We start from the raw sequence: 25,375 nt of genomic DNA, 5'->3' as shown, positions 1-25,375 counted from the left end.
CTTTAGATTCTCCACCCTTCCTACCAGTAGAATCTCACTTTTATCCAAATTAATTTTCAACCCTGAGAAACCACATTAACAATCAACTTAGATAAGCCATCTGATCCTGAGAAGCCTCACAAAACACAAGCGTGTCGTTAGCGAACAACAAATACGAAATTTGGACCCCATCACCTCCCCCCTCTCACCGCTCTATTGATGAGGCTACTTAGCGCCTCCATCCTAATCACAAAGAGATAGGGTGAAAGAGGGTCCCCTTGCCTCAAACCCCTAGAGTTGTGGAAGAAACCTGATGGAGTGCCATTTATCAAAACAGAAAATCTCACTGTAGAAATGCACCACCAAATCCAATCTGTCCATTTTTCACCAAAGCCCATTTTTTGCATCACCAAAATAAAAAAACCTCTAGTTTACGTGATCATATGCCTTCTCTATGTCAAGCTTACATAGCACCCCACATTCGTTGCCTTTTAGTAGAGTCATTAGCCTCATTAGCCATTAAAGTCGCATCAAGAATTTGTTTTCCCTTTACAAAAGCATTTTGGGCGAAGACACCACCTTACCCACCACCTTCTTAAGTCTATTAGCTAGAACTTTTGCCAACAGCTTGTATAAGCCTCCCACTAAGCTAATAGGTACGAAGTCTTTTAGATCATCTGCCCCCCCTTTCTTTGGAAATAACACCAGGCAAGTAGTAGTCAAACTCCTTGCAAATCTTCCTTGCTCATGGAATTCTCTAAAGAAGCCCATGACCTCTTATTTCACAAAATCTCAACTAAACTATCAGAACACTAAGGAAAAACCATCTGGACTAGGTACTTTGTCCCTACTCAGCTCAGAAAGGGCAGAAAAAAACCTCTTCCACAGAGAAAGCCTCCTCCGGCCTCGCAACTTCCTCTCCCTCTAAACTTTCAAACATCAGTCCATTAAAACATGATCTCCAATCAGTAGGTCCCGACAACAGATTCTAGAACGCACTAACCACGCCACCCTGAATCTCCTGCTGCTCTGAAAACTAGGTCCCGTTGATTTTGATCTTGGAAAGGCAACTACTCCTTCTATGAGAATTTATCATCCTATGGAAAAAGCCTATGTTCCTATCTCCTTCCCACAGTCGAACTTCTCTAGATTTTTGTCTCTAAAAGATTTCCTCCATAAGGGCCCATTTCTTGAATTCCTCATTGGCCTCCTTTCTAGCCTCCACTTCCTCTAGCAATAAAACTCTCAAATTATCCTATTCATCCTAGAACGACACTTTAAGCAGAGCCAAATTCTTATTAACCCTAACCTTCCCAAACACTTCTTTGTTCCAAGTTTTTAAATTGGACTTTAGAGCCTTCAACTTTTCTGCCAAAATAAAGTTGAAAGAACTGCTGAAATTAAAACTCTGCCACCAGCTTTTTAACAACTCTTTAAACCCCTCCTCCTTCAGCCACATGTTCTCAAAACAAAATGACACTAGACCACTCCTCACCCCTCCCCCATCTAACAAAATGGGAAAGTGATCAGAAACAAGTCTAGATACAGTGGACTGCTCTAGCTCACTAAAATGGCCCTCCCAATCATTTGACACCAGAAAACGATCCAGCCTGGACTTGGATTGACCATTTAAACCACCACTCCAAATAACCAGGCCTCCCAGCAAGGGAAGGCCTCTCAAGACCAACTCATCAATCACCCCTAAGAACCTTCTCATGGCTGACGACACCCTTTCTCCTCTACTCCACTCACTAGGGAATTTGATCACATTAAATCTTCTCTTAACCTCTTCAAGGTAGGACCATATACTCCTATGAAATCCCAAACAAAACCATCCTCACAATTTTTAAAGCGACAAGAGATTGAGAACTGGCCCTTAAGTGGGATTTTTTCGGGGAAAAAAAAATGGCCCTTAATTGGTCAATAGTTTTGGTATTGGGAGTAAAGGTAATTTTAGAGGTGTCTGACATTTTTCCAAAGAATGATGTGGACAAGATTATGAAGAAGTTTGAGTGAATAGGGCTAGGGGAAAAACAAAAATCAGAGAAGAGTTTCAAACCTGCTCTGATACCATGTGCTGAAAACTAATTTTTATTAATAATGAATAATTGAAATTACATAGGGATGTACACATAGTGGGTAGTATATTCTAGGAAACTTTATATTCTGTCTAGGCATAATTCAACGGTTAATTACAGCATATATATTTACGAGATCACCACCATTTAGGATAAAATAAATAGAAGAAAAGATACAAAATCATGGAAAATGAGATTTCCTAAGATTAGGGTGGTTTCCTAAGATATTAGGAATTCCATATGGTAGAATTTCAACAAATTTGTTGAGTCTATCTAATTTTATTTATTTTTATTAAATATTTTCATTAAATATTTTCATTATTCTTTTTGAACTTTTTAACTAGTCTATCATCCATATTGCTTGATATTGACCAAGGATGTTGTGATTGATCTATCTTGGGACCTATCAAGTAGGTGACTAATACCATGTTGTTGAATAATGAATTTTAAGAGTACCCTTTTGAATAACAACATCTTTGCCCTTGGAAGGCCATTGCATAGGTCTTTCAGGAATTTACTAGATATACTCAGTTTGTAGTGGGAGATGGGGCGAGAATTTGTTTTTAGGAAGACTTGTGGTGAGAGGATCAACCTTTGTGTTCTCATTTTCTAGGTCTATTTAGAATTATCACAATTAAAAACCTTACTATTGCATCAATCCTCAAGACCACTTATCCCTTCTTTTTTGAACTTTAGTTTTCGTCATAACCTTTTTTATTTTGAGATAGAAGATCTCAAAAGACTTATGTTCTTTCTTACTTGTTTGCATTTATCTCCATCCATTCCAGATGCGAGAGTATGGTCTTTATCTTATTCTAGTTTATTTACAGTAAAGTCATTCTATTTAGCCTTATCCAATCATGCTAATCCAGCTCCATTGTTTTGTACTAATTTCGTGTGGAAATCCCAAGTCTCTTTTAAGGTCAAGTCCTTTGCTTGCTTTTGGCACATAAGAACGTAAACACTAATGACATGCTACAATTAAGAAGATCCTATAAAGCTCTCGACCTAATGTTTGTTGGTTGTGTATGGAGAATAGTGAAATGGTAGATCATCTTTTCTTACATTGTCCTTTGACTTTGGGGCTATGACACAAATTATTCAAATTGGCTAATTTGGGTTGGGTTCCTCCGAGGAGAATTTGTGATATGATGACCATTTCATATAAACAGGTTAGGAAACTTCATGAGAGGCAAGGTTCTATGGCAAACCTCTTGTCTTGCTAGGATTTTTTAGGACAAGGTGAGAACCTCAATGATTTGTTGGGATATCATCCATTTCTTTGCATCCTTTTAAGCTTCTTGTACCATAACTTTTAAGGGCATTCCCCTTAATGTGGTTCAACTTGATTGGATTTCGGTTCGTAGGTCCAAAGGCATTGGTTAGTAAGTAATGTTTGTTATTTGTATTTTCTCATATGGGTGGTGATTATTCATTGTTGGTTAGGTTTGCTTTGTATTTTGGAGGTTACTACTGACCTTTTATTTAGTTTTTCTGGAGGATTCCTCATCCTTCTTTGTACCTTTTGATTCTAAACATAATTTATAACATTGTTGTTTCTCATAAAAAAATAAAAAAATAAAAAGGTAAAAGAGCACCCTTTTGAGTGTTCTATAATTTGATTGGGATAAGGTGTCTAGGCCAAAAGAGGTTAGAATCATTTGCTTTTAGTATGGATTCTGACTTCAGTGGCTTTGATTAAGTTAAACTTTAAGGGGTGTTCTCTAGGTAACTCAGGTCATTTGGTTTCAGAGGGGATTTTTGCACCCCTTACACTTGAAATGCTTCTCCATCTTGTACATGATGTTTTATCCTTTAGCCAGCTTGTTGTTTTTGTTAGGTATTTTTTCCATTTGCTCCAACATTACCATCCTTTGTATTTTTAGAAGGATTCCTCATTCTTCATTTGTACGTCAAAATTCATATTCATGTATTATTTGTTTTTTTATTTTTTAAAAGATGTATGATGGGTGATGCTAAAATTTGTGCATTGTATGACCTTGGCTTTAACTGGGACACACCTTTCCAAGTTGATTTCTATAATTTTTTGGCCCTCTACTCTCATATTATTATGATCCATATTTTATCTATTCTTCAAGAATGGAGAAATATCCAATTTCAAATCCTATAAGGCTACTAGACCATGTGAACATGTCTTTTTTTTTTTTTTTCCGGATGCTATTTATAAATATTCCTTATCATCTAACTAATTATTTTGTGGATTTCTATAGTCATTATTCTCCTGGAAAAAGACCTACTCTGGAATGCTTCCCTCCGAACAGTAACCTTTTTCTAATCCTTGTTTTGCTGACCTTTGTCCATAGAGAGGTCCACGGATGAGAAATCAAGAAGTTCCATGCAAAAGGACACATTTGATGGGAGTAGGAAAGATATAAATGCAGCTATAGACCGAATCTGTGAGTACACAGGTAAGAATTATTGTACTTTCTTGCATTTGTTGACATAAAATGAAATTTGACTGCTGATCAGCTTACTTCCATGTTATTCTGTAGGAACTAAAGTTATTTTCTGGGATTTAAGAGAGCCTTTTATTGACAACCTGTATAAGCCCAATGTTACTCACTCTAGGTTGGAAGCAATTGTTGAACCACTTGATATGGTAAGTTTTTTCTTATTGTGAAACTACATTTTGTGTATTGTGTTTGTTAAGCTATCAATTTTGATGTCAAAACTTAAGCTATAAAGTAACATTTGGCCAATAATGTATATCAATTTTATTTGAGTTACAACCCTAATACTACACCCCATGGGTTGCCTTTTGTCAGGCTTGCATGGCTCAATAAATAAGAAAAACAAAAAAACAGTGAAGTTCAAACTCATAACCTCCTTAAAATGAAGGCTCTAAGACCATGCTAAGCTATTAATTTGACCCAAAAAACTTAAGCTATTAGCTAATGGTGAGTCACAGTGTAAATTAAGCTGATTTGGGCTACAGCCCTGACAGTATTTGATGCTTAAGTGAAAAAAGTTCAACAAGTCTGGAATTAGTCACCAAGTCTGTGGCAAAGATTGTTGAAAGTAATGTATTTAGTTCCACTTGTGCATCTTAAGTCACATGTGCAGGTAACTTATTTGTTCATTTTACTTTTCTCAGATATAATTTCTGGGTTAACTTGGCAACTTAGGTTTTGTCTATGATATCACATTCATACTTCTAAGGTGAAACCTTCACATTTTACTGCCATATGCCTGGTGAGAGTGCCAACAATCTAAATCTTTGGGGAGCTTGGGTCTGTACAGGCTATAGAAGAAATTGTTTGATGCAGAGAAAACTTCAATGCATTAAAGTAAAATCATATATGAAGTTTTCTTGCTTCAGCTACTGTTTCTCTGCTGTTTGGTAATAGACCAGGACAGAAATCCATCTATTTAACATACAGAAATCTGAATCTGATTTGTATCTGTAAATGGAGGCACTTTGTTTGGTATAATTGTGCTGACTTTTTTCAAATTTGTATTTTCTGTACTGTGTTTTCTGTGAATTTCTGCAGGTACTAAATCAATTATGTGATATCATCGTGGAGCCACTCAGAGATCGCATTGTGACAGGTCTCCTTCAAGCAGCACTGGTTTGTGCTTTAACCCCACTTGTTTTGAATACATCTATTATAAATCTGAATTTTTAGTTTTATCCAAGTGTTATTTTCTGCCAGGATGGCCTACTCCGTGTCATATTAGATGGAGGCCCATCACGTGTTTTCTTCCCCAGTGATGCTAAACTATTAGAAGAAGACTTAGAGGTCTTAAAGGTATTTGCACAGTGACACTTTGCTAACGTAAACAACTTTGTGCCTATCAAAACATGAAAGTTTAAAAATCTTTTAGCCATTGTTTTTGGACACTATACGTGTGTGAAAGGAGAATTCTCACTTAGATAAGGTGTTGAAAAGTTGTCCAGTGTGAAAGGCAGGCATCAGTAATTCAATTTTACCCTGGATAACTTTTTGCAACATTAGGGCATCCAATATGTTAAGTGTGATGGATTTCATATGTCTTGGCCAGAAACTTCAATCCTCTTACATGATTTGGGTGACGTGTAGGAATTCTTTATTTCTGGAGGAGATGGGCTTCCTCGAGGAGTGGTTGAAAATCAAGTAGCACGTGTTCGACATAAGATAAAGTTGCACAGCTATGAGGTTAGTTCTTTTATTTACATTCTTTTAGACTACTTGATTAGTTCTTGTGGTCATATTCTTGATGAACTGTGGGCATCTGAAACCGATGAGATCCCCTGGTTTAGAGGGATTTTCAAGTATACCATGCCAATTCCTATTGATGGTAGTCTAATTTAGGATTGACCTCCAAAAATACACTATAATATTCTCCTATTGTCATTTTGTCTAACAGTTAAGCATACAAACAATTTACCTATAGTAGTTGATATGAAGATACTGTTTTAATTCGCTCTTAAGGAAGTTGGGAAGAAGCAATATATGCTGAAAGTACCAGCTGTTGGAAATTTAACTTGGCAACTTACTGTGGTGAACTTGTTCTCCATGTGTTAACTTCCTGTTGAAGTTCTTCATGTCCCTTTGGACTCATCCAATGATGAGGCAAATTTCACAACTAAGAGGTCAAGTTGTTCCTCGGTGAAAGGAGGCTTTTCTAATGTTGATGCAGTGTTCACCTTTTCCTCAGTAGCTCCTTTTATCCCTATCAATGCGGTGCCCTGAAATGCTTTATTGCTATTCCCCTTTTGTCCATTCTAAGGTTTTCCATGCTACTTCGAGCACTTCTCTCTTGTGTGCCTTGGTTTCTTACAATAGTCACACCATAAATCATCTTTATCTCCACTCCCTCTTAGTGCAGGCTTGACTGAACTATTTGGAGTACTATCATGGACATTCAAAAAATAACCCCTTAAATCAAGCTGTATAATCCCCTAAATCAAGCTGCAATATTCCAACACTGTCATCTTGGTCCTCTTGTTTTCCAGAAGATCAAAGTACTCAAAGATTCTCTGACTTCATTTAACCAGTCTCGAACTTCCTCTTGTTCTGCTGTTAGACTCTTCCACCTAATTTTCTATGGGAGCTTGCCACTGCCTAAATATTTCTAAGCAGGCTGGCCTTTTCAATTTCCATGTGTCACCCCCATTTTCTCCTTGTGGTCAGTTCAGGAGGACAAAATTCCAAAATTGCTCTAACCTAGCACATGACTAAGAAATCTGCTGTTGAGTTTGTCGACTGTTCTGTCATAGCCATGTTTGCTATCTGAGGTGCCTCTAGATTCTCCTGATTTCATTTTGAGTTGCTTTGCACCCAGCCATAGATCAGCAATACCAACAGGTCTGAAGAAGCTGTCTCTGGTGCCTCTTAAAGCAAAATAGAGAACGATCTACTTATAGTAGTAAAAAAAAAAAAATACTGTTACTACTCCTATCTACTTGTAGAGAAGATCTCTAAAGGAGGGCCTAGGAAAAGCTCCATGCTAAAAGAAAGAGGGATCTAGCAAGGAAGTTTATTAAGACACCAATATTTTCTTACTGACCAAAAAAACAGGGGGTTCTGCTGACTAAAGCCCCATTTGCTGCCACATTTGGGCTATCACTTTTTGAGTGTTAAAAGTAGTTTACACTGTGTTTGGTTGCACATTAAAGCAACTTAAAATAGAAGAGAATTAGGGCTTAAGAGCTATTTTCAAGCAATGGAGGCTAGGTGCTTTTTGAGAACAGCAAAGAACAGGTTTCAATTTGTTGTCCCTTTTGTAATGTCTTTGTTTAGATCTCACAGTTATATCTATTAATGAACTTTTTCTTTTCTGACACCTAGTATTCTACAGCCTTCACTCCAGAGGAAGGGGGAAAAAGAAAAATGAAAAAAAAAACTATTCATAAAACCTAGTCTTTCACTCACATTTAGTCACAATGACTCTCTAGTTTCCTGGGCTCCATAAGATCTAAAACTAAAGAATCCCGTTTGGGCTAATTAAGAAAATATTCTGGTGATATATATTTAATACATGTACAAGAATACATTTTATAGATTACAAAAGAATAGATAAGGAAAAAATAGATAGGAAAAAATCTCTACTGCTATACATATATTTACAGCAAGAAAATATCTCTACAGCTATACAAATATTTACAGCCAACACCTAGGATAACAGCTCCTAGGATCTCCTGAGATTTCCATCAAAAACTGTTGTCAAATGCTGAATAGTTTGCATCAAACACATTCTCAGTTTGAGCAAGATATATTTGGCAATGCGTCGAATCTTGGCATATACATGCACAACCCTTTAGCCAGGATATTGAGATCTACTAAAAAAAAAATTGATTCTTGTTGTAACAAGCGCACTCACAAAGGAAAGAAACGAAAAGAAAGCATTTAAACCATGCACAATGATCCAGGATTGTTTTGGTGGCTGAAGAACAAATAGTTTACTGTTTAGCATTCTTCCTATATATGCATTTTTCTGATAGGATATGAATGACATAGACTGTTTAATTGGTTGCAGACTCGAGAATTGATCGAAGACTTGAAATCTGCAAGTGGGTCAGAAATGCAGGGTGGCAGAAGCAATCTGGGTGCTGATACCAATACCCTATTGAGAATTTTATGTCACAGGAGTGATTCAGAGGCTTCTCATTTCCTCAAGAAACAATTCAAGATACCCAGATCAGCTGCTTAGGCAGAATATGTATTGGTAGGCACTCGTTTATGTTAATATAATTCATTGATTTTAAGGGAAATAATGAGATTAGAGTCTTGTTATATTATTCTTTTCGCATTTGTTGTATCTTTGTATCTTTTCCTTAACGCTTAAGAACTTCTTGTGTAGACATCTTGGCACCTGAATTTATAGTGTTCTCTTTATTGAAAACCTCTCCCTTTCAAAAACTGATTGTTTCTCTTGTACCCCAAAACTAAATCTTTGATTTTTCATGTTCTGTTGTTTGGCTGCTGTGAATATGCAGAAAAAGAATGCTCTGTTTGTTTGATTCAATGTTGAAATGTAAAGGGATGATTTCATTTCCACCTTACCTTCAAGATCGCCCTTATTAAGGAAAAACCCCATGGAGAGGGAGTAGATGGGATAATCAGAAGAAGAAAAGGAAAAGAAGAATAATTTTTTATAGTTTTGAATCATTTTTATTATTTTTTATTTTTTTATTTTTTTGAAGTTAATGGCTTTTTTTTTTATATGAAATGATATTATCTCAATATTCTACTATATAGCTCAATCCAAACTTGACATAAATAATAGTCATGTCAACAACATAAATTCGAATACTACCTAATTATTAAATAGGTAATACATAGTGTAATTTATTTAACTAGTTTGATAATCAGATCCTTTTATTTAATAATCAGTTTAAGTTAGGTTGTCTATATGATTGATATCTCAATCAAATATGTTTATGATTTAATTTACTTATTTTTTTAAAAATAAATTTAAAATGAATCAAATATGGGTTAAATAGTTTAAAGATATAATTAAGTTAATAGTGAAGTTATTAGATGAGTCGATTCAAGTTAAATTTGTATTATACAGATTAACTCAAAATTTATCCATTTATTAAATGGGGTTATTCAGAAGGATATGAATTTGACTCAAATCCATTTATACTTAACCTAAAATTACGAAAAGTGTGTTATGTATGTGTTGTGTTACCAACCCTAATTGATAAGCCAAAAACGTCAATGTTTAAAGTAAATAAAAAAAATGTTAAGAAAAATGATTTTTTTTTTTTAATATTTGCTTTTATTATAAAAAAAAATTAAAAGATAACTAATTAAAATTTTATATATTTTAAAATTATTTAATCTTAATCTAAAAATAATTTATTGGTTTTAAATCTATTTTTTTAATTCTCTTAGCTCTTTCATTACCTCTATTTTTCATCTTTATTTAATCGTATAATTCAAGTTATACTTGTTAGAATTTCATAACTTTGATACTAATTTTTGAATTGAGTTTTATCCATTTTATCTAAAAACAAATTGATCTCCATTTTTATTTTTTGTTCTCACATTGTGGATGAGACGTGGAAATGTATATTTTGACTTTCATCAAACACTTGTGTTGCATTAGTAGAGTTTCACTTAGTGAATTACAAATGTAGAAAAATAATTACATAATGAGAGAAAAAAGGTTTTAAATTAATTTATATTTGAAGGATTAGGGTTTTGGTGTTTATGGGTTAATGTAGCTTTGGATGGAGAGTTAAAAGGTTGAAGAAGTGGATAATTTTATCTTGTATACCTATAATTTATTTACAAAAAGGAAGAAAAAAATGGATACTAGAAGGATTTAAACCTATGTGTTCAACAATTTTCTTTGAAATTTTATTTTTATAATTTTTTATTTGTCAGAAAAAAAATAAAATTGAATCATGATCTTGATGCATGTAGATACAAATCAAGGAAACAAGAATTTTTAGGAACATTTGATAGAAAGGTAAATGATTAAATTCTTTTAAAATAAGAATTAAAGTTTCTTGTAAAATTTGCTATAAAAATGGTAGGAGTAGCAATTTGGTTTTCTTATTAGCAAAAAAATGGGCATAATAATAATAATAAACAAAAAGAATACAATTTTCTTAAAAACAAAAAAATACAAGTGTTTTTTTTTTTAACATAAATATTGGTCAATATTTTGATTATTTATATATAAGTTTTAAAAGAAAATATTGTTTTAAAAAGGAAAAAGTAAGGACGTTTTTGTCTAAATGAGCATTTTTTTAATTGAGAAAATATCAAAAAAAACTTGTTGGACTGTGTAACTCTTTAAAAAATTTTAATACTCATCGGGCATTATTCTCTAAAAATAATTTTTAAAAATAAAGTAAAATTAAAGAACATTTTTAGAGAATAAATATGAATTGTTTTCATCTGTTTTTAAAAACAAAAAGAAATTATAAGTTTGTTTGGTCTAATTCTTTAAAACTTGTTTTTAAAAATTGTTTTTAAATTAAAAAATAAAAAATAATTTTAAAAAACAAGTTACAAAAAAATAAGGTAATAGTTTCAAAATATCACTCCCGACATTTTTTTTTATAATAAAAAAATATTTAGTTAAAATGGATGAAAAAATATTTAATTAAAATAGATGAAATAATCCTGAAGCTAATTCTCAATTTTTGATATAAATATCTTTTATCGTTTGAAGTATTTATATTTTCAAATAAAATATTATTTTTATAAGAAAATAATAAAAGTATTTTTACAAGAAAAAAATATGATAGAGAATTAAATTAAATAAAAAAAATTACAATGTATGTGAAATAAAAAGAAATGGAAATTTAAAACCTATTTAGAACTTAGAAGAAGAGTTGAGCGTTGCAGGCAGTCAAAAGCAGAGTGAGAGCAGAGCAAAAGAAAAAGAGAAGGTGAGAGGTGGGTTGAAATGGCGTCGGGAGCAGGCAATGCCGGGGTGGAGTGGCACCAGAGGCCTCCAAACCCCAAAAACCCCATCGTCTTCTTCGACATCACCATCGGCACCATCCCCGCCGGTCGCATCAAGATGGAGCTCTTCTCCGACATCGCCCCCAAAACCGCTGAAAATTTCAGGCAGTTCTGCACTGGCGAGTACAGGTTTTTATTCTTTTCTAACTTCACTCATTTTCTTATTTTCAGGATGATTTCCTTTTCTTTTTCTTTCTTCTTATTTGATGAATACAATAATGATTTGCAGAAAAGCTGGATTACCTGTTGGTTACAAGGGATGCCAGTTCCACAGGGTCATCAAAGATTTCATGATTCAGGCTGGTGATTTTGTCAAGGTTCCTCCAAACTCTCTTCTTCTTTCTCTTCATAAATCGACCGTTTTTTATTGTTCTTTTCTAGTTGTCTCATTTTCTTCTCTCCCTTTCCAGGGTGATGGTAGTGGATGCGTTTCCATCTATGGAAGCAAGTTCGAGGATGAAAATTTTATTGCTAAACACACTGGTCCTGGTCTCTTGTCAATGGTATTCATTTTTCCTTCCTCATGTTGCTTCTTTGTTGGTACTTTTTCTTCAAATAAATTTCAGCAATTAGATTCCAGATTTATTTCATGATTTAACTATTGATTATGTTGATATCTTGGATGTGTCCCATTAATTTTTGGGTTTTCCTTTGATTTATTGTCTTGATATGTTTGCACATCTGAATGAAAATTAAGTGCCTGAGGGCTGGAAGTTTCTCCCCTCTTGCCTAAATCTCAAATCTTTGCTGAGACTCAAAAAAATCTCAGACATTTTGAGTGAGACCCTAAGTAACTGGAGATTATTAGTATTAGGCCAAGAACTTCTTTTTGGATACCTCTACAGTCTCAATGCCTGTAATGCTCCTTGGCTAATTGACTTATAATCACGGATGGTATTGGATACCTCTACAACTAGTATTGGAATTTTTTTATTTTTTATTTACCTTTGACTTCATTGTACTGTAAGAGTGCTGCATCTTTCAATGCATGATAGAAATTTATGTAATTATTAAACTTGTAAGGTGCATCCAAAATAGCTTCAAAATTCACTAATTGTAACTTTAATTGAATAATTCCTATGCCTGGAACTACTGAATTGTTTTTCATTTTTTAGTGTGAGAAAAGTTCTATTTAGAAAGTGCTAATGGAATGAAGAGAGAAGAGCATGAAAATGTTTGCTCCAGAGAAACAGATAGAAGATGAGAGAAATACAGTGAGAGTTAGGAACCGAGTGGAAACAACCTGGGGATGTCTCCTCCAAAGGGGAAAGAAAGAAAGAAAGAAAGAAAGAATGAGACAATGAATTTCTGCGTATATTATTGGATATTTGTACAAGAATATAAAAAGGAGGCTGGATAAGTTGTATCATCATTTATCCTATTTCATATTTGGTTGAATATAGCATAGGATAAGTGATAAAATAACTTGTTATATCTCATCCCAACAAACATAGGATCGCATATGCTATTTCATCTCTGACCCATCTCTTATTATATCCAGCAAACCAAACATGACCTAAGTGGAAACATCATTGGGAAGCATAGTGTTATATTTCCTTGAATTCTTGGTCTAATGTATGGGGAAAATAAACACAGGCATAAGCAACTTTGCACAATTAGTTTGTCTTGCTTGTGCATGTTTACTTTTTTCTTGTGGTTTGAACTTTCCTGGATGCTTGTCTTTGACATCTAGTATGTTAAAAGGTTATGAAGTTGGTTTTTGATAAATTTAGTTCCTAATCCCCATACAAAGTAATAGGAAAAAAAATGTGATATTACTTACTTAGTAATTCATCATTTAAATACTGCAGAAAAGGTTATCATTGGAAATATGGTGTCAAAGCTTGGAATAGAATTAACCTCTTAAGCCCTCATCACTATCATAACCGTGAACCAACTACCAAGTCCTGCCAACTCACTGGTTTCTTGCAGTTTTACTTGGGAATTCATGTTCTTGGAGTCTGTCAACATAGATTCTTGGTACTTCTGCAGGTTGTGAGGTTGTTTGATTGGAAATGAAAATTTTCGCATTTTTTTTTCCAAGAGGCAGGGGACTAGGATTTTGCTGTTATGATCCTCCATTTAGGTTGTTGGGGAGCAAAGGAATTTGCCTGTGGCACTTGGACAGGCTGGCCACCTCATCCCCATACGGTCTAACATGTTTTGTAGTGCTATATAATCTTTCATGTTATATGTACAAGAGGTATTTGAGTATTATGTACTCAGTTCAGGATTCTTTAGTGCAAATTTTATCAGGATGGTGATATTTTGGATAATGTGAAGTGATTATTTCCATGTCAGGATTGGTTCAAAATTTATAGGTTACCAGTGTTTTCCTTTCATCCATAAGAGCCTCTTTTGAACTGATTGGATCTTTCTCCTGCTACTTGATTCATACAAATAAAAGCAATTCCCTCCAAATTCCTTATTTTGTGGAGTTGGTGCTTTATCGAAACTCACAATCAGATTCATAGTGCCCTTGAGGCCCACTCAAGTGGCAAGGGGTAGGGCTGGGGATGTGGGAGGTTCCATGTTCATTTGTAGGACTCCTAACAGGGACCAAAAGAAAATGTGACCAAAAGGAAATCTTGCCAAACAATCAGATCCTTAGTGTTTGCATTATCAAACCTGCTGATTTTGGAGAATGTTGAATGAAGAACCATTCCTTTGTTGGGAGGTCTAGAGAAGCGAAGAGCATAGGCTTGTTGGATCTTCAGCTGGAATTGGATGATGCATAGATTGTTTCAAAGTACTTGGGATATTTCATTAAATGATGAAAAATTTGATCTATTGACGGTTATGGCTTTACTTTTATTCCTTGATTAGCAAACATACAGGTCGGTTTCTTGGCAAAGGGGGCACTAACAAGAAGCAGTTACGGAAAAACATTCTGTTTTATAGCTTTTGTATCTCCTTTATATGTACTGTTTACTTGTTTAAATCACATTTGTTTTCTTTGTATTGATGCTGGTGCCCTGCTTTCCATTTGAAAAGATCTCTCATTTTCATTGTATTTTTCTTCTGTTTCAATAAAATGTAGCTTCACCATAAAACATTATCATAATCAAATTTAAAATCAGTGCTGAAATTGTATGGTTAAAATTCTGGATGCTCCAAGCCTTCAAAAGTTCTAAAATTCTGCTGTGTCCATATGCACCCAAACAGACATAAAGTGCCATTCTCTGCTCAATCCTACGATCCTTACCTACTAAACTGCCATGTACTAGAGAACTTTATGTACTTTTTCCCTTTGATTGGATGGTATTTGTTATTTTCATTTCAAAGGCATGCAACAAGTACACTCTTGTGATGTGAAATTGGTTGCTTCCCAATAGAACAAGTCTAGTTGAAATAATTAACTTTTAATCATAGACTTCAAAATTAGGCTAATTATGGTTTTCCACAAGGATGCGGACAAACTGCCTGTCTGATTTTTTTTATTTTTTTTATTTTATCAATCTTGATGTTCTTTCTGAACTTCACTCGTGGTATAAAACCTTGCTCCAAATTTGTGCATGACAGTGAGATTCCATTTCCATTACTGAAGAGCATTTATTGTTCTCCTTTTGCAGGCAAATAGTGGGCCAGGTACCAATGGTTGTCAGGTAATTCATCAGATATAGTTTTTCTTTTTCTTGATTATCAAATTCAAACACGCTAGCATTCTTAAGTATGATCATCTTGGAGTTCAGAAACTGTTGGATGTTGCAATTTGTTGAAGCACCCAATATTGTTTTATGAAGCAAGATTTTAAAGCCTTTCTATTTGTACCTGAATTGAGGATCATGCTTTTGGTAGACAATGTTTCAATTCAACAAGCTTGGAAATTGTTGAGGGTATACATGCCCTTAATACACCAGTACTGCAGGTTCCCAGCTTGTCAATCACACACACACAACATACATGTGATGAGGGCAAACCCCATCATACACAACATACATACATACATACATACATATATATATATATATGATGGGGTTTGCCCTCATCATCAGTATTGGGGCTCAACCTTTTATACATCAATTAGCAGCCTTCTATGTCCATCAGAACTGCTTCTATAGTTGTTTAATCATTAAAATGAATAAATCTGAGTTAGAAGTCCTACAAGGCCCTAAAACAGAACCTTGTTCTTGCGTTATATGCATGAGATTGAGTTTAAAGCAATGCCTTTTTCTTTTTCCATGGTTCTTGAATGTATTGGTAGATTTGATCATTGTACCTTAAAAAGATTTTAATGTTTTTGACTTGGTTATAAATTTGTTTACCATATTCATTTGAAGCTACTTTTGCTGCAGTTCTTTATCACATGCTCGAAATGTGACTGGCTTGACAACAAGCATGTGGTATTCGGGGTATGTTCTCTAATCTCTTGCCCTCTGGGTTCTTTGTAAAGTCTTTCAATATGCTGAAACCAAAAATATTATGTCTTTTACAAGACCAATGTCTGTTCTTGCGACTAAGATCAGGTTGGGTTGGTTTCACATCAAACATAAAGTGAACCGAAGGACTAGGCATCATCAACCCATAAAAGAATCCAACCTGAGAAACTAAACCGATTAACAACCCAAGGACTGAGCAGGCCCTACCCACCCGATATTCTGATTTACACTCAAGTCAGGTCAATGATCCTTTGTTGGATGAAATTTAATTGGTGTTTTGATATATATAAAAAGATATATGAACCCTATTTGAGGTGAGGTGTGGTTGGATTAGGGATGGGCTTTTCCCTGTTAATTCCTTCGGCAAAGACCAAAAATGTTTGGTTGTCTTTATTTTTTTGGATAAGTGGTGATCTCTGAAATGATACTCATATATCTAATTCTGCAGAGAGTTCTTGGAGAAGGCCTTTTGGTTGTGAGAAAGATCGAGAACGTAGCCACTGGACCAAACAACCGGCCTAAACTGGCATGTGTGATTGCTGAATGTGGAGAAATGTAGAAGACGTCAGTTTTTAGTAGTCCTGTATACAGAGTCAAAACCTGATTATGTTTCTCTCTTCTCAAATCTAAATAACATTATAAATGCAAGAGCCTCTGGCTAATGGATTGAAGCTTAATCAAAATATTGCCCTGCTTTTGGATAGATGGTTTGAACATTTGAAGATGTAGTACTCTCCCTCTCTCCCCCTTTTCTTTTAGTGGTAATAAACATTCATATGCACTGAATACTACTGTCCTGCGAGGACAAGTTTACGCCATGCAAAACCATCCTTCTCGTTGTGTCCCATGAGATTGTGATGTCACCTAGAATCCCATATAGGGGCTGAATATCGCTCTAATACTAATTGTAAGGATTTACTCCCTCTATTATAGATATCATATGTTTTGAGCTTAATGAGCCTTCATGACTTAAAAACATGTTTTCCGAACTCAAAATTAATTTTGGTCATATCCTAATAAAAATGAATTACTTCAAATAAGTTTACACAATATGCATAGTAGTGATCCAAACAAATTCATTCAATATGATACAATTACAAAAATACAAGTATTAGAGTATATATTTGGATCGGTCTCCATTGGCTAGGAAATACGAAAGCCAAAAAGACTAAGAGCCTGATTAAAAAACAGTTTTTTGTTTTTAAAAATAAAAAATTGTTTTTAACAAAAAAAACTGTTTTTAAAAATTCATAACACAATTTGGTTGTTCTTTATTTCTAATTTTTTTAAAATAAAGTGAAATAGAGAACAATTTTTAAAGAATAAGTAAAAGTTTTTATCAATTTTTAAAAACAAAAAAAAATTGAGAAATTTTTAAAAACTATAAGCAAATAAAATTAAATTGATATCAGTCTTCTTGGATTTTTAGGACCAAATATCGATGTCAAAAATCTTCACATATAATCTTTCTTTAAATTACATGTACTTTTCTTAATTTCTTTTAATTTCTCTATTTTTTTCATTAAACAAATAAATTCAAAATCAAATTATATTCCACACATAAAATTTATTAATTTTTAAAAATAATTTAAAACTTAAAAATCTATTTAATTAGTATTAAAAGGTTATAGAACTCAATAATATTGCAAATTTATAATCCAAAATATATTTTAAATAACTTTATTAGTTTCTTCTTTACATATATCAAATTTTTACAATTTTTTTATTAGACAAATAAACTTCAAATTGAGTAAGCTTTGATATATTAGATTTATTAATAAGTCTAATAATTTTTAAGAATAATTAAAACCTCAAATAGTGATCTAATTAATACCAAAAATTTGTCTAACATGACTATATTGGATTTATTAATAAGCTTAGTAATTTTTAAAAATAATTTGAAATTCAAATAGAAAATCTATCCATTCCAAAAATTTATGAATAAAAATTTATTGACAATGACTATTGTTTATTTTTTTACATATGATTATATTTTTATTATTATTTTTTTATCAGATAAATGAACTTCAAATCAGAGTGACATTTTTATTGAATTTATTAATGAGTTTAAAATAAGTTGAAACTCAACAAAATAGATTTAATCATTACAAAAATAATAAATCAAAATTGATATATTATAAGGAATGACTTTATTGTTTCTTCTTTATATAGAACAATTTTTTATTTTTTAAAATTTTCTTACTAGGTAAAGAGATTCTAAATTAAGATAGACATAGTTAATAATTTTTTTTATTTTTAAGAATAATTTGAAATTCAAAAAATGGATCCAATTAATTGCATATTAAATCAAAATATTCTAGAATATTGTGCCCATAATTGAGTATCAAATATGTGTAAGGAATGAAAATTTTGACTCATTTGCATATTAAAAAAATTGAACTTTTAATTCGTTATCCATAAATAAAATATTACTAATAATTATTTTTTATTATTATTACTATTCATTTTTAACCCAAAAAAACACACAATTATGCTTTTACCAATGTGTTAATATCTATATTTTTTTAGGAATACTAAAATAGTAGTTTTTTTTTTTACAAAAAATATAATTTATAATTTTATTATAATGCTACTATTCATGTTTTATTTTTAATTTGAATTAAATTAAATTAATATTATATAAATTGAATTTACAATGTTTTTTATGAAATCAAAATAGAAAATTTATTTTTAAAAAGAATCCAATCCGAATAAGTTTTTTATTTTTTGTTTTTATAAACAACTTTCTAAACATCCTTATTTTTATAAAATATTTAAAAAAAATTATTTTTTGTTCATTAACTTAAAAATAATTTTTAAAAACAAACGTAACATGGTGAAATGGGCCTAAGTTTGTTTCCACAAATTTCAAACTAAATTGAACTTCTTAATTCTCGAAAATTGAAAACACTTGATCAATTTGATAATATTTGTTTTGGGCTTTCTTCATGGTGGCCGACCGGTGACTAAGGAGGGTCAACATTTAATAGCCACAAAAAATGTCACAAAGAATTTACATGTACTTTAAAATTATGGCATGTTTTATGAACCAAAAGTTAAAAATGTTCTATTGTTACATATAAAATTAGATTCTAAGCCACTTGAGTCCAACTCAACCCGATCTCTAATTTGAGGTATTCAACCCAAGTTTAATTTAATATTATTTCTTTAGGCTCAAATTAAGTTCAAAATTGGTCCGATTGCATAATTCAAAATTCATTTATAATAATCTTTAAAAAAAACTTTATATATATATATATATATATATAAATTTATATATCTTTCTAAAAAATAAAAAATGAAAAGTATATGATATATGATATAATTTTATATTTTTTCTTAAAAATCTAAAAAAGAAAATAAATATTATTAAGCATAATAAGATATATGATAAATATTATAAAATGATTCAAGTTAGAATTGGGTTGTCCTTGTCCAAACCTTAACCCGAGCCTAACCCAAATTGAATTCAAACTAAGCAAACCTTAACTTAAATCATAACTCGAATGTTGAAAATGATTACTTAACTCTATCCAAATGTCAAGTTAGTTTGGGGTTGAAGTCATTGGATGTATCAAAAGTCTACGCCATTAGAGTTGATCATTTCTCAATTTAATGATTATGCATCTTTGTGTTGCTTGCATATATGTCAAACTCCGAATCCGTTTTCTTAGTAAGGGTTTATTAAGAACCCTAAAATTTTCCATGCTTAATTTACAAAATAAAATTTGTTAACCTCTAAACCTTTAAAATTGCTTTTACATAGTAAGGACTCATATTGAAGTCCCTTGGCAAATATAAAGAGTTCTAGTCCAACAAAAATGAGAGCTTGGAATCTCCATATGGTGAAATATGAAAATAAATAAATAAAGAGTGAAATTTCAAAATTACGTATATATTGATAATTTGATTTTTGTTACAAAATTTTTATTAAATAGGCTAATATGATAATAGATGAAATCAAAGAAATAATTAATAAAAATAAGAGCCTAGTAAAGAAATCAACAAATTGGTAATAATAATATTATTTCAAGGAAAATTTATAGGTTTTTCAAGATTGAAAATGATCGATTTTGTGTTTGATTGATATTTAAAATTTATAGAAGAAAAAAATAAATATTTCTTAAAACTTACAAATATATTAAAAAAAATTAAATAATGAAAAAAATAAAACGACGTCGTTTAGATAGGAGATTCTATATAGATAAATTTCAGAGGAACTTGCAAATGGTTGAAGAGCAGTGAGGAAAAATGGCGTCGGTGATGCTGAAGAACGTTAGGGTTCCAGCGAACTCAGCGAATCTGGAAGAGGCTCGGAGTCGGACCTTCGATTTCTTCAAGATGGTTTGCAGATCCATACCAAAAATCATGGATATCTACAATCTCGACGACGTCGTTACCGTCTCCCAGCTTCGCTCCATCATCGCCTCTGAGTTCCGCAAGAACTCCCACGTCACTAACACTAAGGTACTGCCCCTCTGCTTTTCTTGTCCCTTTTCCCCTCTAAAGCGGCGTCGTTTTTTCTGGTATGTAATCTGGTTGCAAGCCTGTCCTGTTTGGTTGTTCTGAAAAGGTGGGAAAAATGGAAAATCATAATCAAAATCAATTTTTTTTCATTGTTTGGAACTTGAGTGAAAAATTTGCCGCTTATTTGGACCTAATACAGGCATTTGGATCGAAGGCGTGACAGCGTGAGGCCTTTTCAAAATTTTATTTATTTTGTTCCTTTTTGTTTCGTCTCAATTACCTCGGAAACCAAATGGAGGGTAAGGGCGTGTTTGGATGAATTGGGGAAATTGGTGGTCCCATTGTGATTTACGTGTATTTGAATTTAACAATCACTACATTTCATTCATTGTTGGTTTTGATTCATGTATTCTCTACGTATTTCAATTCTTGCGAAACCCATCTTTTTGGATTATGAATTTTGGTGCGTAATGTGTGCTCTTAGTTGGCTAGTTTTTGTGATATGGAGAATCTTTCATCTTTATAATCCTTTTTAATTCTTATGTAAATGTTTCAATTAGTTGGGGAATTCGAATAAGAATTGGTTTTCCACATAGAATTATTTATGTTAAAAACGCAAGAAAATCCATTTTCAAATTTATAAGCCTCACCCATTAGGATTTATGATTTCGTCTCCGTGTTAAAAAATTAAATAGTTGCTTATTGAATTTGAAAATTCCTATTAGTTTAGGACATGCTGCGTATCATATTCCTATACAAATTATTGTCTCCTCCTGACTTTTGATTTTTTTCTTGAAGCCGTTGATAAATCTACTTTATAACAAATGAAGTTATTGCAGTTTGTGCTTCCTGAGGTATCTTTATTATTGAACAAGGTGTGTTTTGAGAAAAATTTAGATGGAGAATCTACATTACTTAAATGGAGTCTCACTCATTAGAATGCATCAAATTTAATAGAGATAAGCACTGTAATGTCAGGAACTTGTATCCGATTGTGGTAAACTCAACATAAAACTCAATGTTATAAATTTAAACGAGCATTTTAGTTTAAAAGTTTTGACTATGTGTCCTCAATCTCAAAGATTATTGGATCATTGGGAATCTCATGAGAACAATGATATCATTACTGTTATTTTTTTATTATTCTTGTTATTTCTTTTAAATTTTTTACTCTTTTCTATTTTCAATATCATTGAAATATTCTTTAAGAATTTTTGTGGCTGAACTGTATCACTACAGCATTTCATAACTTGATGAAAGACTTGCCAAAGGAATTGGTACTTTGGGGCAGGCTTTATAATCTATGGATGAAAGTGGTGGCGAGATACAAGTTTCAAAACAATGCTGGGAAATTATAATTGTATTGGGATCTTATTAGCTGGTTGGAAAAGTGAGAAGAGGGGAGGCTTTTTGGTGTTGAGTTGGGCATTATTGGTGTTGGGGTTTGGGGTAGGGTGAGGTGGGGTTGGCAGGTTTTAGTCTTGTGTGGATTATTTGCAAGCTTCTTTTTCTAATAATGGTTCAAGAATTTTTGTGGCTGACAGTTCAATTCCTCAATGCATCTTTTTGCTTCGTTGTATTGCCTTAGTGGCCAGTTGATTGAGCACAGTCTGAGGAGTTAGTCATGTTGCTCCAGAGTAGTGTCCTTGGTCCAGTCATTTTATAAGTCTCATTGAAGCCATAATGCAGTCTTTTTGGAAGAAGTGAATGCTAAGATTTTCACACGAGGGGGAATAGCTCATCTGAGGTCCTTGGTAGGTGAATTGTCATAATGAATGTTTTCAAGTGTTATGTTTCTGTGTAATGGACATTTCTAGTACGGTTTCTCTGAGTCTCTTATTTGGTCTTAGTTGGCATTCCTTGCTCTGTTATTCCATTCTTGTTCTCCAGATGGATCTTTCTCATCCATAATGATATTTTTTCTTTAAAGACTCATTATTGTGAAGAAAATAGATATATCTAATATGAAAAGACAAGGGATGTGTGGAAGTTATTCTTTACTTTGTTTGGAGTGTCTTGGGTGTTTCCTTCCTCGGTTAGGGAAACCCTCTTGGGGTGGAAGGGGTCTTTTGTAGGTCAAAAGCGCAGGACATTTTGGGAAGCAAACCTTTTATGCTTGTTTTGGTCAGTTTGGAAGGTAAGGAATAGAGTTACCTTTGAAGAGTATGTGCTATCCATCCAAAGGATGAAAACTTCTTTTGTATATTTACTTTAGTCGGAGACTAAATTGTTTATAAAATATGGTCCTTCGACGTTAATAGATTTCATTGATTGGGTGGGTTTCCGATGAGGAGGGGTTGTTTTTTTCTGTATATCTTGTTGGACAGTTTTTTGTTTTAGTTGTAAGGGGGTCTCTTTCCTGTACATCTTGGGCCGCTATTTTAGCGCCTCTTTGTAATACAATACTTTTACTTATCAAAAAAAAAAAAAAAATCTAATATGAGCAGCTAACATAAAATTATTGATTAAGGCTTAGTTGAGATTAGTACACAGTAGAACAGAGAAACAATTTTGGGTAACTTGGACACATGATGAAATACAACCTATTCAAATAGGTGACTTGATGCCATATGTTAGGTTTAAAAATAATCCTTTTAACCTTTATATATATATATACTTTAATGACCTGACCTAACGACTTTCTTGCTCAATTGACTTGGTGGAATGAGGTAAATATAAGATATATAACTAACATAATACACATAATTTGGAAACTTAATCTTGTGCCTCCCATCTTGTTTGAGGTGCTTTTGGTAACTGCCTTGTTGAGTTGAGGAGTGCTTGTTTGCTTTAACTAATCGGGTTTACTTCAAAGTAGGAGCAATCAAATACCACCATTGGCTTCACATCATGGTGTGCCAACAGAGCAAGCCTTTTTATTATTTAGTAGGAATTGGGAAAATTCAAATATGCTTTCAATTAATTAACTAATTCTTTTAATATTGGCATGGCAAAAAATCAAAGGGGACCCAGTAGAACATACAGGCACACATACATCCTGGTATTTTATTTATATATCTCTTGATTTACATTTATTCTCAACTAACATCTTGAGGTTCAATTTGTCATTCAAGTATTTTACTGTTGTGGCAAGGTTGAACCTGTGAAAATCCTTGACAGTGAAGGTAGCTTAACTTATGAGCTTTCTTTTTTGGGTGAAAATATGAGGAAAGAAATGTGGGGACACCTTCAAATTATTAGTGGAATAGTGGAAGGAAGTAACTAATGTTCCTCTTTATCTTTACAATTTCCTTTTCCTTCCTTTGAATGCTAGTCTTAATTGTCTTGTTGAAGAAAGGGCTAGTTTGGTTGTTTGATTCTTGCCTTTTTCCTTCCCCCCCTAACCACCAGGTTTGGAAAGCCCTTTTCTGTCACTTAGAAGTCTGATTTTCCATGAAAGTTTAGCTTGCCTTTGCAATCTTCTTTTGATTCAACGCTTTGTGGACTGGAGTAGGACACCTACATAAATGCGATGTATTCCAATCTAGTCAGGCCAATTCTATCAGTGACATTTGTTTGATGTTAGTGTGAGGATCACCTGTTGAAGGATTGTTTTATGATGTTGTTTGGTATTGCTTCCCATAGAACCACTTGGTTGGAATGAGCAACCTTCAATTGGTGTTCTCTATCTTGGTATTTCTTGGGTGCTTCCTCCTGTGAAAGTACTTACTGCTTGGTGCATGTGAGTTTTGTTAGGAGGTTTAAGATCTTTTGGAGGCTGGCCCTTTCTCTATCGCTTTGCTGTATCTAGAAAGAGCAGAAATTTTTTGTATTTCTTAAGAAATTTCTTTTTGATCCCTAAGGGCATCAGTTTGCTCCACTTTTTTTTTCAGCTACTGGCATTGTCTTTTTACAGCCTGTATACAAGGGATGCTCCCCCATTTTTCTAGGTGCTTGTTTAATGTATTTTCCTATCAATAATAATAATAATTAAACTAATATAAAAAAAGGAAAGAAAGAAGCTTTGCTTGCCCAAAAGTGTTGCCCAGAAGCTTTTTGCTTTCTGAGAGGTTTAATGTTAAAGTTGACCACCTTGATTGCCTATTACTTTATCTTTATAGTTGGTACTTTGTTCTTCAATTGCCTGTAACAAGTCCTATGCTTTCAAAAGGCCAATATATGAAGCCAAGCATGAGTTGATGGAACAAAGGATAGCATAGCAAATGAGCTCTTATTTTACGCCTGAGATTGGCTTGGCTAGACCCAAAAAAACTATGGTCTAGTTTTCATGTTGGTGTTTATCAGAGATTTAGTTGCTGCCTCATGCCTGAAGAAATTGTTGAAACTCATTGCTTATTTGCCTAATGGTGACATATTTTTCTGATATTGGCTCAGAAGAGCAACCACATATGTCAACGAATATGTTGTCAGTTGAAATTTGTAATGATTGTGGTTCTCCGGCATCTTCTTGATGAATTTGAGAAAAAACTTGCAGGTGATTGACATGCTTCTCTTCAAGGGCATGGAAGAGTTCAGGAATGTTGTAGAGCATTCAAAGCAACGTCACCACATCATTGGGCAATATGTGCTGGCTAGGGAACATCTTGTGCAGGATGCGGGCGCCAAGGACCAGGGCATGTCTGAATTCCTAAAGAATTTCTATAGCAGCAACTACTTTTGAAGCCTTTCCAGTCTGTTATGAATTCACCTCATGTGGGGTTTTGCTTTTGGATGTAGACTCCAAATAAATATGATCTCCAATTTGTATTGTAACTTACTGTTGGATAATGATCAGTTATTATTTGTCTCAGGGCATTTGAAGACCTTGATGTTGTCCAAAACAGGCTCTTTTGCAGAAAATGAAATGAGGAAATTGTGTTTTATGATATCATTATTGTCCCTTTTGCATAAGGGGATCATTTGTCTGATTACCAAAAAGTTTAAAAGCTTATATTATTTGGTTGCCTACAGGGAGGTCCATTTGAATGGAATCATCATATGCATCTATTTCAATTTGCCTCCATCAGAGTCTTGTGCTTGTGAGATGTCTTGTATGGCTCTGAAAATGTCTTGAGAGCCAATTCCTGGTCCTATTTTTCTA

General features: G+C 33.2%; 3 protein-coding genes across 3 annotated transcripts in view; all 3 read left to right on the top strand.

Moving 5' to 3' along the window:
• LOC100248009 (protein unc-13 homolog) overlaps positions 1-8,920 on the top strand; it is a 66,820-nt gene extending 57,900 nt beyond the window's left edge. Inside the window, exons 22-27 of the mRNA XM_002262814.4 lie at positions 4,382-4,486; positions 4,571-4,677; positions 5,570-5,647; positions 5,732-5,827; positions 6,119-6,214; positions 8,538-8,920. Of these exons, the coding sequence (XP_002262850.2) occupies positions 4,382-4,486; positions 4,571-4,677; positions 5,570-5,647; positions 5,732-5,827; positions 6,119-6,214; positions 8,538-8,711 (656 nt within the window). The 3' untranslated portion in view covers positions 8,712-8,920. The remainder of the gene's footprint in view (positions 1-4,381; positions 4,487-4,570; positions 4,678-5,569; positions 5,648-5,731; positions 5,828-6,118; positions 6,215-8,537) is intronic.
• Positions 8,921-11,334: 2,414 nt separating this feature from the next.
• Positions 11,335-16,583, top strand: LOC100253143 (peptidyl-prolyl cis-trans isomerase H-like). Its single transcript, XM_002262737.5, has 6 exons — positions 11,335-11,617; positions 11,718-11,805; positions 11,899-11,991; positions 15,061-15,093; positions 15,784-15,840; positions 16,316-16,583. Exons 1-6 carry the CDS (start codon positions 11,430-11,432, stop codon positions 16,424-16,426), a joined length of 570 nt encoding a protein of 189 aa, XP_002262773.1. The 5' UTR covers positions 11,335-11,429; the 3' UTR covers positions 16,427-16,583.
• Positions 16,584-20,065: 3,482 nt separating this feature from the next.
• LOC100258272 (NADH dehydrogenase [ubiquinone] 1 alpha subcomplex subunit 6) lies at positions 20,066-25,160 on the top strand. Its single transcript, XM_002262704.4, has 2 exons — positions 20,066-20,334; positions 24,770-25,160. Exons 1-2 carry the CDS (start codon positions 20,119-20,121, stop codon positions 24,953-24,955), a joined length of 402 nt encoding a protein of 133 aa, XP_002262740.1. The 5' UTR covers positions 20,066-20,118; the 3' UTR covers positions 24,956-25,160.
• The last annotated feature ends 215 nt before the right edge of the window (positions 25,161-25,375 follow it).

This window comes from Vitis vinifera, chromosome 13, assembly GCF_030704535.1.
Source record: "Vitis vinifera cultivar Pinot Noir 40024 chromosome 13, ASM3070453v1".
Taxonomy (NCBI): domain Eukaryota; kingdom Viridiplantae; phylum Streptophyta; class Magnoliopsida; order Vitales; family Vitaceae; genus Vitis; species Vitis vinifera.
The sequence above is the reverse complement of the archived record's forward strand: the minus strand, read 5'-3'. Positions and strand labels throughout refer to the sequence as shown.

What these genes read in the sequence shown, in the direction of transcription:
- LOC100258272 (XM_002262704.4), top strand. Translation starts at nt 20,119, where the DNA reads ATGGCGTCGGTGATGCTGAAGAACGTTAGGGTTCCAGCGAACTCAGCG. An exon ending in CCCACGTCACTAACACTAAG is followed by an intron (nt 20,335 to 24,769) that starts GTACTGCCCCTC and finishes AAAAACTTGCAG; the next exon opens with GTGATTGACATGCTTCTCTT.
- LOC100253143 (XM_002262737.5), top strand. Translation starts at nt 11,430, where the DNA reads ATGGCGTCGGGAGCAGGCAATGCCGGGGTGGAGTGGCACCAGAGGCCT. An exon ending in GTCCTGGTCTCTTGTCAATG is followed by an intron (nt 11,992 to 15,060) that starts GTATTCATTTTT and finishes CTCCTTTTGCAG; the next exon opens with GCAAATAGTGGGCCAGGTAC. An exon ending in ACAAGCATGTGGTATTCGGG is followed by an intron (nt 15,841 to 16,315) that starts GTATGTTCTCTA and finishes CTAATTCTGCAG; the next exon opens with AGAGTTCTTGGAGAAGGCCT.